The sequence below is a fragment of the Aythya ferina genome, assembly GCF_964211825.1.
Source record: "Aythya ferina genome assembly, chromosome: 1".
Classification (NCBI taxonomy): Eukaryota; Metazoa; Chordata; class Aves; order Anseriformes; family Anatidae; genus Aythya; species Aythya ferina.
Window position 1 is genome coordinate 56,822,033 of NC_140296.1, and position 19,393 is coordinate 56,841,425.

At 37.2% G+C, this 19,393-nt stretch overlaps 1 protein-coding gene across 3 annotated transcripts in view; it reads right to left on the reverse strand.

Annotated features, from left to right (window-relative positions):
* Nucleotides 1–396: 396 nt before the first annotated feature.
* The window catches only part of NALCN (sodium leak channel, non-selective), a 231,534-nt gene continuing 212,537 nt past the window's right edge, over nucleotides 397–19,393 (reverse strand). For all 3 annotated transcript variants that reach the window (XM_084498001.1, XM_084498000.1, XM_084498002.1), the window contains 14 exons: nucleotides 19,207–19,300; nucleotides 18,569–18,675; nucleotides 18,089–18,163; nucleotides 15,220–15,339; nucleotides 14,044–14,112; nucleotides 12,175–12,323; nucleotides 11,385–11,478; nucleotides 10,416–10,548; nucleotides 9,786–9,901; nucleotides 8,047–8,204; nucleotides 7,197–7,347; nucleotides 4,936–5,085; nucleotides 4,148–4,265; nucleotides 397–2,679 (listed from right to left, as the gene is read on the reverse strand). In XM_084498001.1, coding sequence (XP_084354127.1) covers nucleotides 2,486–2,679; nucleotides 4,148–4,265; nucleotides 4,936–5,085; nucleotides 7,197–7,347; nucleotides 8,047–8,204; nucleotides 9,786–9,901; nucleotides 10,416–10,548; nucleotides 11,385–11,478; nucleotides 12,175–12,323; nucleotides 14,044–14,112; nucleotides 15,220–15,339; nucleotides 18,089–18,163; nucleotides 18,569–18,675; nucleotides 19,207–19,300 — 1,728 coding nt within the window. In that variant the 3' untranslated portion in view covers nucleotides 397–2,485. The remainder of the gene's footprint in view (nucleotides 2,680–4,147; nucleotides 4,266–4,935; nucleotides 5,086–7,196; nucleotides 7,348–8,046; nucleotides 8,205–9,785; nucleotides 9,902–10,415; nucleotides 10,549–11,384; nucleotides 11,479–12,174; nucleotides 12,324–14,043; nucleotides 14,113–15,219; nucleotides 15,340–18,088; nucleotides 18,164–18,568; nucleotides 18,676–19,206; nucleotides 19,301–19,393) is intronic.

Below are 19,393 nucleotides of genomic sequence, written 5' to 3' on the forward strand. Positions count from 1 at the left end.
AATGAATGGTCCAGGGACCTCCAGTGTTTTGTAAAATGTTTGAAGGCAGCCTATAAAACCATCACACCCTCTCCACCACAAACTTACGCATCATCCGCACACACACAAGCATGTTCACATCTTGGAGCTAAACAAAGAAAAAGAGTTAAACAGAAATAAAAAATAAACAATCCTATATAGTCCCATTTTCTGAATGAGAAACCCTGTGGCAGTACTGCTGAGGTCAGTCACTGAAAGTCCCTCTAAAAAAAAAACAAAGGCCTTCCAATTAGAGGAATTTGAAAGCATCGCTTTAAGTGATCCTCTACAAACCACACACCTAGCCACTATGCAGCATTATCACAGATGAGCTAGATATAGCAAATGCAGTTAGAATGAAAGCCAGGGGGAGGAATATTGCTTAAAGCAACTCACTTTTATTGACAGAGTACTGTAAGGCAAGGAAAAAATGTCTGCCAGATTTTTTAAAAAGAAGATTTGCAGCAAGAATGGTTCAGAAAGATCTGCAGTTCAATATATTATTGAAATTTCAAAGATACCGTCTTTTATAAATCCAATATTTATCTTATTGTCATATATACAAAAGCTGAACTTAAAGAAGCACAGAATAGAACACAAAATCATGGATTTCCATATGAGGTTTTGTTGATGGTTCATAATCTAGCCAGTAAACAAGAGAATGCACAGATTCTGTTACATATATAGAATCGACTAGATTTAAACTTAAATATATCCCAAAGCAAATAAAGTAACCACAAAATACAGATGTGTGCAATGTGACATTTTTTGGAAAAAAAAAATCTAAACAATGTTCAACTGGATACCGAGAACAAAACACTGATAGATGCCAAGAAAACTGTATTTTATGGCCAAAGCTAATTTTGCATTTACAGTGAAGGCATCTGTGAAAACAATTCTGTATTCTGACCACCCTATGTTAATATTTTGGCCAGAAAACATCACAAAGCACTGTCTTTTGTCAGCTTTTTAAAGGATATATATTTTAAGTGGCGATATACATTAGCTGTGAGCCTCTTTCAAGATCTCACATCAGGCCATGTTAGAGCAACCTATCATTTCCATAGGAAACAATGGTAATGAAAAGTCCCATCTACGCTAAAAAACCCAGTCAGTGGCCAAGCTATAAAATGTACAATCTCGCAGTTCTTCCTCGAAGGAAGGGCAAATTTTAGCCCACATTTCTAGACACCCTAAATTCTGAGACTAATGTGTGCAATATTGCTCTCCTGTATTGTGTTGCTTTTCTTCTCCACCTCCATGTCTGTATAGCATTGGCCTTTCACTGGAAAAACTTATGAAAGGGACAGCTGCTTTTTCACCAGTGATAATTTAGCACTATTGGTGCTTCATAAAATAAAAGAATGCTAACATGTAATAATATTAAATATCAGGGTAAAAGGGACAAAGATACCTAACCACAGTACTATGTCATGCTTCAGCAGTGCACAGCTAATAGCATGAGTAGTATCATGGGTAAGTAAAATTCACTTCTACCTATACAGGATAAACTGAACCATATTTTTAAAAGCCATACAACACTGCTCTTTAAAGAGAACCCCCAACATGCTAATTTCTATTGCACAGACAAGAACAAAGTTATCTTATGGCTACACAAGGAAATGGGACCCAACTAACAGGAGAATAATGACATACATGACCAGCGTAATACATATATGTAACCAGCATAATCTGAAAATGTAGCATAAATCATGTTTTTTCACATGGAAGTCTTTTGATGGATGATTAAATGCACAGTTTTCATGTCTTTTTTTTTTTTCTTCTTTTTTTCTGTATGAAAATCAAGCTCTTCACATAATTAAACAAAACCCAAATATATTTACATTTTAAAAGCCAATCCTTCACCATCTGATTTTAAAATGAGTTATCTTGTATCTTGCATATTTTAAAAAAAGGTCCAGAAAAAGCTTAGACTTGTAATTCAGAATCTGCACTTTGTAAAAATACTTCCCTTTAACATGAAGTCAGTGCTGACCTCTTCAGGTCATTTGTGAATAATAAAATCTTTCTAAAGAAATCTTAATAAATAAGCTGAAGGAAAACACAAGAAGAAGAAATATATTACCTTTGTATTGTAAAGTGTTGCAATTTTAAAGTACAGTATAGGTTGAAGAAAAACACAGATGCGTATATCAAAATGCATTTCCATTATGTACTTGCAGAACATGAAATTTTTCAAAGCTCTGTAAAGGCAATACAGTCTCTCTGGCTTTATTAGTAGTGCTATTGTATACAGGTTTCTTAAAGTACAGTTAATACCTATAGAAGTGAACTCTAACATGTAAGTATGTGCTATGTTTCATATGGCAGAAGGATAAGCAATTGAAAGATTTTATGACACTGATTTTAAATAAATCATACATCACTTACAGTGTGTTCAATTCTAAACATAGAAAATTAGATTGTGTTTGAAGTGGTTGTTGTTGCAATCTTACATAAGTCTTTCTCAGATATCAAGTAGGTCCTCTCCACTTTCATCGCTCTCCACAGTTAATTGTCTTGTCCACCACTTCTTGACTTCTGATCCACAAGATGCCGCATCAGACATGGGATTCATTTTGCATACAACAGATTTCATAGTTGAACGTCCACCAAAGCGAAGGTTTACTGAAGACACGGAATGGCTTATTGGTTTGGGGGCTATGAAAGTAAACAGAAGGCTCTGTATTAGAGTACATTTGCTTCTTGAACATTTCTGCTTAGAATTCAGGTGTACAGAACTAGCTGGACTGGGGTAGCTTTGAAGTGGTTTAGTGCAGAAACAGAAAGACTCTATCCCAATGATTTTTTCAGCTCCAGCTGCTCCCCCTACTCCCACTCATCTGCTGGTAGAGCAGTTTAACTAAGCAATGCCTGATTTCCTTTTGCTGGGATAGCTGAAGCAATAGGTCTCTTCTTACCTGGCTGATTGTAAACTAAATGATTTAGGTAGTACTTACTTGAGCTGATGTACTGGAAAAATGGTGAAAGTGTTACCACTTCAACCAGAAAAATGGAGGAAAAGAGCATTTCTATGCCTAGAAAGCGATACTTGACAACAGCCTTGGAGTAGAAACCAGTGCAAGGTGCTGGCATGGCTTTTGGAAAGCAGTAAAACAAATGTAAGTATATGAAAACCACAATTGATATTAATGGTGTTATTCACAATCTTTGTTGGACTGGGAACAGAGTACTTACCACATGCCAGACTTTACTGTGCATGGGGGTGTCCCTCATTTGCTGTCCAGCATCGAACTGTCAGGATTCATGTGGTCAAGAGCAGTGCTAAGAAAGGGAACCCTGAACTCCTCATTCTTATTTGGAAAATGTATCCAGCTGGCTATAGCCCAATGATCCCTCCTTAGCATGTTCCCTATTTTACTGTTCCTCTCTGTTTTTCTCAGTGACACTTAAACGGAAAATGTGGACTGAAAGCTCTCTAGTAAGCTATTCCATTTCTTGGACAAGTACTCTGGTCACTAAAGTAGGGTTAATGGTATTCAGTGCATGATCACCTCTCTGACTTTATACGTGGCACCTTATACACTACATACACAACATAGTTACCTCTGAAGTGGACAGAATCATCTAGGTTGGAAGAGACCTCCAAGACCACCTAGTCCAACCTCTGACCTAACACTAACAGTCCTCCACTAAACCATATCACTAAGCTCTACATCAAAACGTCTTTTAAAGACCTCCAGGGATGGTGATTCAACCACTTCCCTGGGCAGCCTATTCCAATGCCTAACAACCCTTTCGGTAAAGAAGTTTTTCCTAATATCCAACCTAAACCTCCCCTGGTGCAACTTTAGCCTGTTCCCCCACGTCCTATCACCAGGCATGCGGGAGAATAGACTAATCCCCATCTCACTACAGCCTCCTTTAATGTACCATCTTCCAAACTTTCAGAATTGGCAGAAAGGGGAGAGATTGCTGTATTTCAGCACAGATGAGGGTTGAAAAAGTCTGATGTGAATGCAAGCTACAGACAGGAGGTAGAACTGTGAATTATGAAGCCTCTCCCTGGTGTTTGCTCTATGTTAGTGTAATGCTTTATACTTTTTTATGGTCTTATTACTGTACAGCAGGCACATGGAAACTCTACTGAAACACTTTTTTCACTTACCTGATGGCAAACGCCATTGTCCAAATTTCCGCTGAGGTTTCCCAGCATCTGCAGAGTCTTGTCGATAGCCACCTCTGTCAGAAAGCGTTGGGCTAAGGAGCTGCTGCTGGCTACTTGTCTGAACAGAGAAACAAGAACCTCAGTTAAAGTTCTGCATCACATGGGGATAATCCCAAGAAAGGCTATCTAACCTTTCTAGTCTACTTCCAAGTTTGTACACAAATCCAAACAAAATATATTGCCATTTGTTAAGGCAATATAGTTTCTATTCTTTACTGCTCCCAAACTCCACAACTGATATGAAAATAAAGACCGTTTGGGCTCAATTCCATTATGCAGTTGCATTGAAGGGTACAAAATTGTTCTCAGCCTTCTACACTAGAGTACCTTCTTCATTTCCTACTCTGGAAAAGCCCAGGAATCCTACTCACAGGACCCAGCATGCCCAGTGCTATCACTCCCAGTGTGAAAACAACTTGAGAATTCTGGAAAGGTAAACTTCATGTCCCTGAGCCTGTACACAGCTCATGCTAGTGCTGGAAGTTGGTGCTGAGTGTCATACAGCTGAGTTCACCCTACATAGTGTTAGCAAGGCAGCTAAATAAACTGGGGTATTCCTGCCATAGGTCATCTTGTCTTTACATCTAAAGGCAAAGAGAAAAGCAAAATAAAATATTGCTTTCAACTTTTCCAGGGAAAATTATATTTAAAAGAACAAATATGAAACACTGAATTTTATTTTATTTTTTAATTTGCTCTGAGTGCTGATAGTCTCCCAGTTAACATACCTCTGGCTGCGCGCTGTTATCTTGATTAATAGCATTCATATCTTCGCTTGGCTGTGTTGTCTCAATGCTGGGAGGATTCAGAAATCGGCTCAACTCCTGCTGTTGACTCTCTCGTAGACTATGGATAATGCTGCACGACTGCTGTTGTTTCTATCAAGGTACAATATGTGATGAAAATAATGTGTATCTCATTGGTGTATCTTAGTGTTTGATTATTTAAAAACAAAACAAAACAAAAATAAACCCATGAACTTTTAAATATTTAACCAAATAGTGAGTGCCAAATGTGGATTCCAGGTGCATCAATAAAGCCACATGTATCAGATGGCCATTATTTAAATAAAGTGACTACCAGCACATCTAGCCTTTATGTATAAACTGAAGGCTAGGACTTATAAACTACATTAAGTGGAAGACAAATTGCTCATAAAAACCTAGAGGTTAAAAATACACAAAGTTTTTAATTCATATGCTAACTTCTCTGCAAAAGAAGAAACAAGGAAATTGCTAGAGATACCATAAGATTTACATGAATGCAATGAAAAAAATATGATTGTTTTCATGGACTTTGGAACAGACTTCCAAAAACAATGAATAAAACAGTAGAGGAAACCTTGGGACTGAGTATAGAATTACAGTACAAATAGAAAAACAAAACCACTACTATTATAATCATACAATCTAATTTGCTTTTAAATTAAAATAAACAGCCCTTAGGAAGGGTTTCACTTGCCTGGGTAGTTTTCACAAGCTCCCTCTTTAAAGACTAACAAGAGAATTTGAAAATACATCTTAACTTCCATAATTATATTCAGTTTATAAAGGGTTCATATAATGTGAAATGATCTGAACTGTATTAAGAGAATGAAATGAACAGCATATTTAACGTAGTGTAATTCAATATCATAATGAAATGAACATCTGAGTTGAACAAACCCAGAACTGAGAGCTGAGATTAAATTTACTGTCATTGCTATTACGGAGATGGAACCAAAATGAAACTATTTATCTGAATATGCCTTGAACGCTCATGTTTCAGCTTGAATCTGCATTACATTCATATCGCCCAGTTATACTTTTTATAAATTTGCAAACAGGAAAGGCGAGATCTCATGATCACAGATGTTTATAGAAAACCTCCACACAAAAAATAAGCCTTTATAAAAATAAAAAATAACAAAACCTGGACTCAGCCTTACAGCCACTGAAAAATCACTCATTAAGATAGCCAGGATAAAACTTTTTATATAAAGGATGATTTGTTTTTTGAAGAAAAGAGGAGAATAATTGTAAAGGCCAATTCAAATTTCCTGAAAATATTTAATACAAATTTCTTCCAAGACAAAGTTTGATCAGCAAATACTGAAGTTATGCTGAGCAAAGGCAAAAATGTTTCTGACAATCAGCAGCACTGTGTAAAGAGAATACAGAAGCACTGGCTGTATCTGTGCTAGTGAATTAAACAGACTGAGATTTCCTGCAGTGCTGAAGCCAAGCGGCAGGCCTTGCATGATTTGGCTGACCTCCTCTACAAGAAAGCTTCAAATTCACTGCTGACTGGGAACAGTCCCCACTCTACTTGCCCTGAACTGTGCCTCCTGTAGCAGTGATCTGGAAGGCAGCAGTCTGTGAGAGCAGGAACTTGCATGGACCAAAACCGGGCCAAGGAACGTGAGTATGGGTGATCCCTTGCCAGTCCTGGGCCAGTGACCTGGCCCTAGTTATCTACTGGCATAGACATGGCTACTGTGGGCCATGGTTTGTAGACCTGGTTTGCATGTACACATTGCTCATTTGCACACAATTAATCTCATGACTCATTCCAATTATGAATCTTGATACAGATTCCATTTGAAGAGTCATATGCTGGTGGTAGCTGTTAGTGGTATCTTGTGTCAACAGAGGCAAGGAAATAACACAATTGTATTTAGAGGCAGGACTAGGCTGAAGAGTTTTCATCAAATTACATTGTTTTTCCTTTATTCCTTTGACTTTGGTCTTTGCACATACATCTTCCTGATGTATTGAAAAGACAGATATATTTTTGTCAGGAAAACAGCTTTTTGCTTTCAAAAGATGATTATTTTTATAATGCTTTGAATTGATCTGTTGACATTTTTTTTTGCTGAGTTAGCAACTGCTACATTCTTTTTCATATAAATATTATTGTGTCTCCAGAATAAATTAAGCATTGTGACAGCAAATTCCAGCTTTGTTGCAATTTACTGCAGCCATTTAGAATCTGTTTTAGCTTGACTTACTGCTCTAATTCGCTTTAAGCACTTCTTCAGCCACATGCGTATGGTCTGTTTGGCTACCTCCTCTTCTATGGTATATTCCAGTTGCTCCCTAGCAAGCAGCTCTTCCAGTTGAAGACTTTTTCTGATATCCACAGACCTATATGAAAGCATGCTGGAAGAAACATACATATTGTCTTTTTTAAATGCTGATGTACAGCTAATTGAATTTAGAAGATCAAAACTCATAATTAATGAAAAAAAAACCACAAATGCAATTTTGGCACATGCACTGAATTCATATCTGAAGCTAAAAAATGCTAAGATGATTCTAGAAGAGACTTTTGGTGCTTGAAACAAATGAAGAGCCTAGCAGGTATATTAACAATCCAACAAAGGTGTTTCACTGAACTGTAAGCAACTAGAACATTTGTAGTTTTGGTGGTTTTTTCTTTTTTTCTTTCTTTTTTTTTTTTTTTGATAATTTTTTACATTTAGATAATTCTGTGATTCTGTAATGTTCTCATTTCTATTTTATTTCTAGTCAGATACACTGTCTGAGTATCTCATGTGTTAGAACAACTTTGCATTTCTTGGGATTCAAGATCAATATAGGACTGCAGGTTAAGACAATTTGTCTCAGACAAAAATGTTAAAATCACTTACAGCTGATTCCCTAAGACCCATGTTTTCCATCATAAATATTTTTTTTCAGGAAAAAAGGGAAATCCAATTTTTGTATTACATTTTAAATGGCAGTGCCTCTGTGGCTATTGACCTTCCCTTTTCCCAAGATTAATGAATACCTTTTAGCCTAGCAAGAAATACAGGACATTATATGATTTCTACAAATTTAGAGAAAATCTCATAGTACCTCAGCACATCATGGAAAGTGACATCACCACCATTATGCAGCCGTTCCATTTCGTAGCACATGTGCTTGAACAACAGCTTGTCCTTGTCAAGATCCACCTCCAGCCTGCCACGCAGAAGCCTCAGCAGAAATTTAACTCGGAAGGTAGGAATTACTCCCTGGGTAAAATTGCATAATAGCCGGTATATTATTACAGTGATCTAACAACCAACTCAGGCATTCAACTTGATCAGTGAGAGAAATACTATTTCTCCAAAGATTCCATGTCAAACCTTGCAGCCAGCTCTTCAGCACATGCACATCACTTGTAGTTCATGGAACTTTGCTGTTATTTGACTGATACATAATGAGATTCTGTGCTGTTCATTTTGTCAGAAATTTTCAGAAATTGCTTTGGGGATTTAGTTTCCCCATTTGCATTAATCTGAAATGAGTTATAACACCCAAAAAGCTGCCTTTGAAAAACTGAAATTAAATTACAGTTTAAACATTCACAGCCTGGCCTATATCTAGCTGTAAAACTCTCCCTTTCTGTGTGAATTTTTGGACAGGGTAACGTTTGTAGTTCACTGTCTTTTCATAGGTCTTCTGCTCTAAGATTCAACCTAGCCTAACTGGAAGTATTTTTGCTGTTGTTGTATTGCTGTTCCACATCACAGAGAGATACTGTCAGTTCTGGGCATGACAGATGCACAACTCTCCACCTCCATCAGAATGGACTGCAGCTTCCAACACCATCACAGCCACCTGCCACCTGCAGACAACCAACTTCTATCACCGTATATTCATAACTTAGTGATGACACTGGGGAGGAACAACCCAGCTGGGTAAAACCACCACATCAGTACTCCAGGTATGGCCTCTCCAATGTTGAAAACAAGGGAAGGATCACCTCCTTTGACCTGCTGGCAACACTCTCAAGGTAGCCTAGGATACCATTAGCCTTGTAAGCTGCTAGAGCACATTGCTGACTCATGTCCACCTTGGTGTCCAACAGCAATCCCACATTCTTTCCTGCAAAGCTGCTTTCCAGCTGGGTCACCCCAGCATGTTCTGGTGCCTGGGGTTGTTCCTCCCCAGGTGCACAACTCTTTACCTCCCTTTGTTGAATTTCATGAGGTTCATCTCAGCCCATTTCTCCAGGCTGCCCATGTTCCTCTGGATGGCAGCATGACCCTCTGGTGCTGAGTTTTGTGTCATCTACAAACTTGCTGAGAGTGCACTCTGCCCCATTATCCAGACTGTTACTGGCCTCCCACTGGGCTTTGTGTCCCTGATCAGCACCCTCTGGGCCTGGCTATTCAGCTACTTTTCAATCCATCTTGATGTTTGCTCATCCAGCCCATACTTCATTTGCTTCACTATGAAGACCTTATTGGAGACAGTGCCAAAATCTCAGCAAAGCTCTTCTGAATATCAGACACATAAATGGTTGTGGGTCTGCAGACTGAAAAAAAAAAACACAGCTGTTGTGGAGCTGGGAGTACGAATGCGACTGTGTTGATACTATGAATATTTACGTCTGTTTTTAAAACTGCTGTTGTAAGTACTTCACAGTGGTAAAGACTACAGGTTAGTATTTGATGGATCATGAACAATGTTAGATCATGTTTACTGAGCTTTCAAAACCTGGAAAGTAATTATTCAGTGAGCTTTGTCAGCACACTTTTTTCCCATATGATTTTTCAATGAAAAATGTGGACTTACTGGATTTCAGTGCTCATGTTCAAGTTTCTTACCTCTCTCTTGTCATCAACCATGTTCCAAATAATTTGAAAATGCCTAAGATCATTATAACTTAAAAGTTGGTCTTCTTCAGTTGAATAAAACAATGAGAAATTCTCCACAATGATAGCTAAAAAACACAAAACCAAAATACACTGTAAAGAAAGCCTGTAGTAACATTCTAACTGATGAAATATAAGCAACAATGAATTTCAACAGAATGTGAATTCTGCTGTGCAAGCTTCACAGCCTATGGGCTGCTGCATAAATATTCATTGTGCTTTCTTTTAAAAAGCTGTGCTTAAATGCTAGCGAGATGCCTAATCAAACATTTTCTAAAATCAATTAGGAGAATTCCCATAGTATTGGAAAATGTTAACTGGAGGATAGGGAAGGTCAGAACATAATACATATATAATTACACACTATGAATACAACCCATCTCTGTTCAAAAAACGTGTGTTCCCAAACTTCCTATGTTTTAGCATACACCACACTAGAGAAGTATCAAAAGCATGACATGTATATAAGGTAAAAGTGAAGGTACAAAGTAACTTCATACCGGAACAGCACAACAGAATAAAGTCTAATTAATACACTACATGCCAAGATGGACTGTTTTGTTATTTCATAATTTCACTTACCAACAAGCAAATTTAGCATGATGTATGCAATGATGACATAAAATGAACAGAAATACATAAGAGCACCAGCATAATTTCCACAGTCTGTTTTCCAGTAGGTGCTATTATCTGGTGTACAAAATGGAGGCTGAACCTTTAAAACAATAGAAAACAAAGTCAGTTATTCTTAAAAAGACAATCATTAATTTATCTGTAATCCATATTATGGCTTATGACTATCATTTTTTTAAAGCTTCATAATTAAGGAATAATGCTGAACATAAGATGTGGGGGACATTTCCCTTTATAGAAAAGGAGGAAAGATCTTTTTCATTGACTCTTGTGGGCATTTTTTTCTGGTTTCTTTAGTGGTCAGAGATCAGAAAAAGAAAGAGGCATGATTAAAAAAAAAATAGGCATGGATCTCACTAACACATGCAAGGCACTCTGCAGTTATACCATTGGAAAGGAACAAATTGGTGTTCTGAAACATGGCTTTCAAAAAGCTTCCTTGTGCATTAATTTTAAGAAGGAAGTGAAAAATTTGATTTTCATTGCAACAGAAACCACGGGCAGAAATTTATTTACGCCATGTAAAATGATTCAAGAACAAATTCTGAGGTCGTTAAGACCAGCATTCACTTGGAACGAACCACAGCACAGGCATTAAAGACAAAGTTTATTTGAAAGTCCCCTTGCCACAATCAAAGGAGAAATAACAGTGGAGAAGTGTTTTACCATGCTTCCAAATCTGAAAACACATTTTTATTTTAAAACCATTTAATAGGTTGGCCCCATGAAATATTACATTATGAGTCTGTGATTGAAACTGCAATTTTTATGTCATATTCTGAGGTTTACCAAACTAGGTCTCTTGAAGAGCTAAAAGCAAGCACATGACTCTTTGTACCACCTAAGGTACTGGAAACACAGTGAGATGCAAGAATGTTTCCCATTCCTTGCCTACTTTATCTCTGTTAGTGTATTTACCATGCAGTCATGCATAATTTTGTTCCAGTCTTCTCCAGTAACTATTCTGAAGAGTACAGTAATAGCCTTGCCAGCTGATGAAAAATTTGCATGTCTGTTTTAAACAAAAAGAGAGAGAGAGATCATTTTATGTCCCAGAACTAAATTATGGCAAGAAAAAAAAAAGGAAAACCATTTCCATTTTCTACTGTTCTACTATTTTGAACTGAAATTAGTTACAGTATTATCTGAGTGAGTTCATTAAATTATTTATTCTGTGACTTAAGATACAACAACTAAAATTTAGCTCAGGCACAGGTTTGTATATTCAGGCTCATTCTTTTAAAGAGCAAAAGTAGACTCAAGGCCAGTTCCTTTCTCCTGTCTCTGTTCTCTTCTTGAAGTCTGATGACGATATTGATTGGGAAATCTGCTAATGCTAAGTTGACAGAATTGTTCCCTCTGTATCAATCTGGTATATAGATCCTGTTGCTGCATAACGCCAAGAGTATGTAGTAAGCACACTGTGTTTCTGCAGCTTGTGGCTAGTGCTTTGCTGCTCTGAAGTGCATTCCAGCTGGCATAATGAAGAGCAGATCTCAGTCTGCTCTGGGCTGGACTAGGTGTCATTTGGTCCAATGCACAAGGATCGGAAAGATGGCTCAGTGCTTCCTATCAGAAATCCTGTTCGGAGTGCTTCAGCTAGACCGGGGGACATGTCTGTTTTTTACCAGGGATAAGCTTCTAACAGAATGTGATTTTTTGGGGGTGCTTTTTAAGGAACATCCCCATGAGATAGTACATACTGTACCTATTAATGTTCTCTCCGTATTTCACTGTACCAAATAAAACCACTCCAGCAAAAGCGTAACAAAGGAGCAGTAAGAACATTCCCACTATGATGAAGAAACTCTTGTACATGCTGACAACTACAGTCAGGAGTAGCATTTTCAGTGTCACCTGGAAGGACAGAAAAAGCAATCCATCATGTCATTCAGGAAAGCAGAGATAAAAATGAGAGCTATTGCAGTTGCCATTTTGACAACAAATTCTTTACACACATAAGTTAATGGAAGAACCCAGTGAAATGGTACATTATGAATCTGATTGGAACTGAACGTTTTGTGTCTTCCTTTGAAATTCAGTATGCCTTTTACTCGTTGAAGATATCACCACATCCACCTAACAATGTCAAAATGTTGGTCCTCAAGCAGTATGTATAAGGTAATACCATATAGGATGATATAGCAACACTACCGCATATGCTTTACTGTAATATTCTAGGATCAGCCAGGAGTACCAAAATTAGCATTGTACAAATGGTGGTACAGTAAACTACTTTGGGCTTATCTGAAGAAATGGGCTAATGTACAGAGAAGGGGATTTCCTTAAGATCAGCACAGATTGATTAACTAGTTAATTTCTCATGCAAGTCGGCCAAAGAGCTTAAGAAGAGACCATAATTCTGGAAATTACATATGCAATGGGTCTAGATAATAGACATTATTTTCCCATGCAGCCATATTGTACATTTATTACTCTAGATTGCCCTAACACCCTTAAACACTTTGGATGCTATATAAAATTGTCTTTAATGGGACTGAGATAGTGGTTTTCTATAGAATCATGCCAAACTGGTAAATCATACTGACTGTTAGGTATTGCATTGTATCACAGCAGATAAATTAATGAGACTGATGCAGCTCCTAACACAAAAGCACAAATGATTATGTTAAAGCTTTGAAAAAACTTCAGAATCAATCAGAAAGCTTTGAAGGCAATTACATGGTCTGGCTGCATTAGAAGAAGGAAGGATATTTCATTTGACTTCCAAGGCTCTACAGGCTCTGTGTAGTTTGATTGAAGGAAAAGTTTTTATCTTTACTCAACAAACTTTCTGGCTCACTGTTCTTAACCCTGGTGACCCACTGCAGCAATCTTTACTTTTTAATGCATTTACTTTAATATATCAGACTTCACAGAAAATGTTTGGATAATCTAAGTTCTACAGCAAGAGAATGCAGTGTCACCACTTGTTAAACAAATGTGTTTGTTCTCTGTCTATGCTTATTCTGCTAGTCTACTGTCAATTACATCAGAGTAAATCCAAGCACGAAAGAAATGTAAACTTTAGAAATGACTTGCTTTGTAGCCATCCCAGTGCCTCCAGAAGAATATCTTGGCACATTTTTTTTTTCAAATTGAATATAAATCCTTTACTGTGGTAAGACATACAGTGCTAAAGACACAGACACAGACCTACATTCTAGAGGAAGAAATTTCTACGGCAGAACACAATCATAACAAGATGAGTGGGTCTTCCACCACTCCACTAGTTAAATAAAATACCTGGCATGCACATCACACCATACTGAAATGAAAAAGACTGAGAGTAGCACAGTATATGTTCAGAGCTTTAAAGAACATTTTAAAATGTAGAACTTTTATTTTTTTTAAGAAAGTGCAGCTTTTCCAGTAATTATAATATATTGTTATTATGCAATACCTAAAACTCTGACTTTTATAAGACGGCATGTAAAATTGGAGACTGCTGCTGGAAGTCTCCTTTGTTGGCATATAATATTGATCCCTATAGAATGTGCACTAGAGACACATAGCAACTACTCCTTTAGTCTACACATGAGCACTGCAATGGCTGTAGTAGCTAATTTATACTTACATGCTTCCCACAAATTGAGAAAAACCTGAAGACAATTACGCATGCCCCCATCATGTATGTGTATGCATTCTGGAACAGAAAGATGAAAGACTGAATACAGCACGTTCCCCCAGTGATCTCACAGAAAGATAAGGGTAATCTGTCTTTTAATAATGAAGTCACCATATAAAATAAGAGAAACCATGAACTAGGAGCACCAATATTTCAATAAGAATGATGGAACAGTAAGAAAATAACAGAAGATGCTCTACCTCTTCAAAAACACTAACCCAGCCTCCCCACACATAAAACAAAAATGCTTTCAGTCCTCCTATTAGCTGGGCAGTAATTATGTCCAGCTCCCCTGGTCTACTTGTCTAGGCGGCTGCTTGTTTAAAGAAACTGCTCAGGCCTTTCAAACTACTCTGCAGCAGGGAGCAAACTGAGGATGTCAGAGCAAAAGGACTAGCCACACTAAACAGGTTTTCCTCAAAACAGAGCTTAGGGCAAACAAGTGAAGCCCCAGCCGTTATATGGTGGTGACTTCCACAGCTGGTGATTAATGACAAGCATCAACAATCCCTCCTCCTTCCCTCATATATAAGGGAACTAGGGCTGTAGCCAACTTTAAAAAAAAAGAAAAAGAAAAAAAGATGAGATAGAGGGAAAGCTGTTTTCTTCCTCTCTCTTCCATGAATGATTTATTCTACTTTCTTGGATTAAACACAGCCTCTTAACCAACATCAGTGGGCCAGAAACACTGCTGGGTTTGGGACAGATTGTACCGTTCAGCAGTTTTGAACCTATGCCTTCTTTACTCCTATCTGGATTCTGTGCATGGTCTACTTCCTCGCTCCTCATGAGACTCCTGCTGACAAGAGCTCTCAGTCTTTCCAGGTTCCTTCCTCCTTTTCAGGTTCCTTCCCCTCCTCATTTACATTCCTCCTAAAGACTTCAATTTTCTACCATATTTACAGACACTACCTCATACCAGTCAGACAATTGTCTTACTTCATCATTGCCCAAGAGAAGGATTCCTTCTTAGCAACAAGCTTAATTTGTTTCATCCATATTTCAGCCTTTTACTTGTTAAACTACCAAGGGCTTATCTGGATGTAGCACAGTAGTGATCCTACTGCTGGTGCTTAACAGATAAAATTAAGCTTAAGCACTGGAACTGCATTTTGTAAATCTTACCAGCAAGGCAAAGTGAAGTATCACCCATATAACTCCAAGAGATGTCACCAAGAGATCATACCGATTTCTTCTGCTTTGCCAGAAGCCAGAAGGTGACATGGCAATAATCTTCATTGTGACCTATACATAAAAAACAAGTTTTCAGTTGTACTGAAGAAATTACTATTTCTTACTATAGAAACCTCTTCCATTCTCTAAAATGGTTGATGGAATACCAAAGGAGTGCAGGTGACCATGTCAGACTGAATAATTAATGTATAGATTACTGAATTAAATGTGGTTTTAAGATTTCATATAATTAAGTTATGAAGTTAAAAATGATTATGCTGATAATATGTAGCTACAGGAGGTAGTAATATGCTATATAGCTGTCTAAACAAGTAGGCTAAAATCACATAATCATATTTGAATTCAAGAACACAGTTGTGTTCTGTAGATCCTGTATTTCAAATTAATTAAAAAGCATTCCCATATTGCAAATATTCATTTCTTTGAAGAATTGTCTGTACTCAGCACCATCTGTACTCAGCAGTGTATAAGAGAAGAAAGCTAACAACAGTAAAGGCAGTACATTTCAAAATGTTCCTGGTAAAAACTGCAGCAAAAGTGCTTGACATTTCCAATATAGGTAACAGAAGTGCAGACAGGAAGCTTAAGAAGAGATACTGGTAGGAAACTCACAACAAGTAACAGATATTGAAGTAGGGTGATGCATGCAGAAGGGACACCAGAGAGTTTGTCATACACAATTCACATCAAATCTCAAAGCAATTGAAGTGTTACTATATAAAGGGAATAATTGCCAGGCATTCATTACGTGATTTTTTTTTTTCCATCCCAGCTTGCAACATTGCCTTTTAGCAGTATTCTTGAAATTTCTGAAAACTAAACTACATATAAAGGGACACTAGTTTGTAGCAAAAATCTGTTTCTTTGGTTAGTTTTCTAATGTATATTTTCTGAAGCCCAAATAACGAATATAGCCTCTGACTCTCTAATTAGCATTTGAGGTACCCAAGGGTGTCTTGCCTCACCTCTATCCAGTCAGTTCAGATGCCCTAGAATATCAGAGAGAGCTGCATGGGGCTGTCAGGGATAACACATGACCTGCAAACAACCTTGCCCTCCTGTAGCAGCTTCTGGAGGCAAGGGGAGATCAGCTAGGCTATCCATAATAGCTCTTGATGCCTTCAGTTATTTAGGCAACTGAATCCCATATTACATCTCTCCTGATTACAGCAACAAATTGAACACCTACCTCATTTATATAATTTAAATAGCTAAGTTGGGGTGTCTATAGTCTTGAACTGAATATTACTCCCTGCAAATAAAAAATCACATCCTGCTTTATTCTGTGATCATCAGTGTTGCAACAAAAGTGAGATCTCTGAGTTCTTCCTGTTCTTCTACACCGCATATAAGGATGTGAGCATTAGAGGTTTAGGACAGAACCAGGACTCATTAAACTGGACGCAGGGCCATAAACAAGATAGAAAGGCTTGGCCTTCCTCAAGCACCATATCTGCTAGTGGTAGCAGACAACATACATAGCAGAGTCTGAAACATCATCCTGATGCATTAGGGAAGGTCCTGGGCAGGAAGCTGCTTCCTATCTTCATAAATTGAGTGCACTTGTAATGTGATAGCTTGCCTGTTGAGACAGCCAACATTTTTTTCCTGGCTCTGAAAAAGTTCCTTTGAAATTCTAGAAGTGCATTTGTTTCCCCTGGCACTGTGAGAGGAAAAGTATTTATGAAGACATAGTTACTAGGTAAGTTAAAACCTGTCTATATATGATAAAAATCAAACTTTTCTGTGTTTGCTCAGTCTCTCAGGAGATATTGATTTCTCCTGGGCAGAGAAAAAAGAAGCAACAACATGGACATACTCTATCTACAGCTGCTACAAGGTATTTACTTCATTGTTTATTCATCACTGCTGGCAAAACCTATCACTGGAACATAGGAACTGTCATATTGGATTAGAGTGGTGGGAAATCTAGTCCACTGTCCTGTTTATGATAGTGGTCAGTATCAGATATTCAGAAGGGACTGAAAAGAAAGATACTCAACAACAAACTTATAAAATAATTCTGTATTAACAGAGGAAGCACCTTCTTTAACCTCATAAATGTGTGCTTTGCTATGCTATGGATATCCTTATATATAAAAATAATTAAAAAATACATTTTACAGTTTATAATTGCATTTTAAAATATATTTAGGTCCTTAGATTCCAGTCTTATGAAAGCAGGCTAACTGCAACTTGCTCAGTTGATTCTGATGACAATTTTGTCATAGATACAGAACAGTTACCATATTAGGATCCAGATCTATACAACAAAAGATAGCCAACATTGGAATTTGACATAGCTTATTGAAAGGTATTAAAATAAAATAATATTATTAATAATTTAAAAGGAAAAACAATAACAACTGTGAGAGGTTTGAGGATGTTACAGCTACACAACAGTGGGGATTAATGTCCTCTGTCTTGAAGGTTTAGGCAAAATATAAATGGATCAAGCAGAACTCCTGTGACAGACAGGCATTGTGTTGTAGAGTGAATTTAATTTGAGACGTTCTGTAAAAAAAAAAAGAGTTCACTGGGTTCACCAAAAACACAACTTGAAGTGATGAGAGCTGAACATATATAAAAACCCCCAAGCTCAAGGTGCCAGAACATTATGACTATAATAAATGAAAAGTTATTCTTATAATACATGTTTCAGGACAAACAACATGGAGAATCCCAAATGTACATATTATGAAATAAAACTAGGGAAGAATGAGACAGCATTCCTAAAACCAAAACAAAATATACACATACTATTCTTAATCTCGAGAAGACATAAAGTATATTACTTTACCTCAAGGACAAAAATGAAGGTGAAAACAACAGACATTGTTGCTAAAGGCACAGTCACTGGATCTGCAGCATCCCACTGAAATGCAAACAAAATCTGTTCATAGAAGAGTTGATGTTAAACAGAAATAAATGTCTATTCTTGCCTTAACTTTTCTTAGAAGAATTTATTAATGAATAGATTTCACTTTAAAACATATTCAGATAGGAACAGCATTGGGTGTATTCTTCTCTCATGGATTTACAGCTGAGCTGGAAAGTAAAAATAGTTGACCAGACTACAAAAAAAACAGAAATTGATTCAGCACCACAAGTTACAATTAATCTACAGCGATCTGTGCCAACTGAGATTTCTGTATCTAGAAATCATATGTTTCACTACATTCATCACAGTAATGGCTCAATTGATCGTTAATTGGTGTTAGGAAATGTGCAATACATTCTACATGACTATAATAAAACACTTAAAAAGAAACACAATTACCTTAACTGATAACAGCACTGACTGGGCCAGAACAAGCACAGCAATAGTTCTCTTAAAAAATGGATGCTGAGTTATATCATACATCTTAGCTCTAAAGCCATCGTTATCTGAAAGAGTTACAGGAGGAGAGTTAAAATACACAGTGGTATTCTTCCCTCTCCACTTCTTGACATATTTTCCATGTTCATTAGTGGCAACATAATCCTTGACCAGTTTTGAAATACATTTCTAATTTTCTGCTACAATTTCCCATATCAAATAGGTCTTCTGAACATATAATTTCAAATACTGAACACCAGTGTTGCATGAAGGCTTTGGTACTTGTAGGGCAAGTGCATCATTCAACTGCTGTCAGGTTAATACATTCCATTCATATCATTAACAGCCAACTGCAAATATATTTCATTTAAAAATTCATTTTTTCATTAAGGCTTATCCTAAAACCATCGAAGCGCAACCTTTTTTGGGTTGATTTTAATAGCCTTACACAGAGATCTGTGGTTGCAGCCTGTTTCCACATTAACTTATGCACAACCTCCTAGTGGCCTCACGATTACAATTTTAATTTGAATCTCGGACTCCTGGGGAATTACGAACACTAGGGCTCAACATGAATAAAATCAAAATATCTTTGATACCCGGACGAGGTGGGAGATGAAGAGGTTGTGCTATCTTCAGTCTGCTTTTCAGATCTTCCCATCGTCTCTGATCTACAGTCAGTAAAGCTGTCCCCTTAATAAACAAAGAGAAGCGTATAAAGCTTTTGTCATATAAAAGCAAGAACGTTTAATGCTGTAAACATGAAAACAACATTCTCTTTGGTGT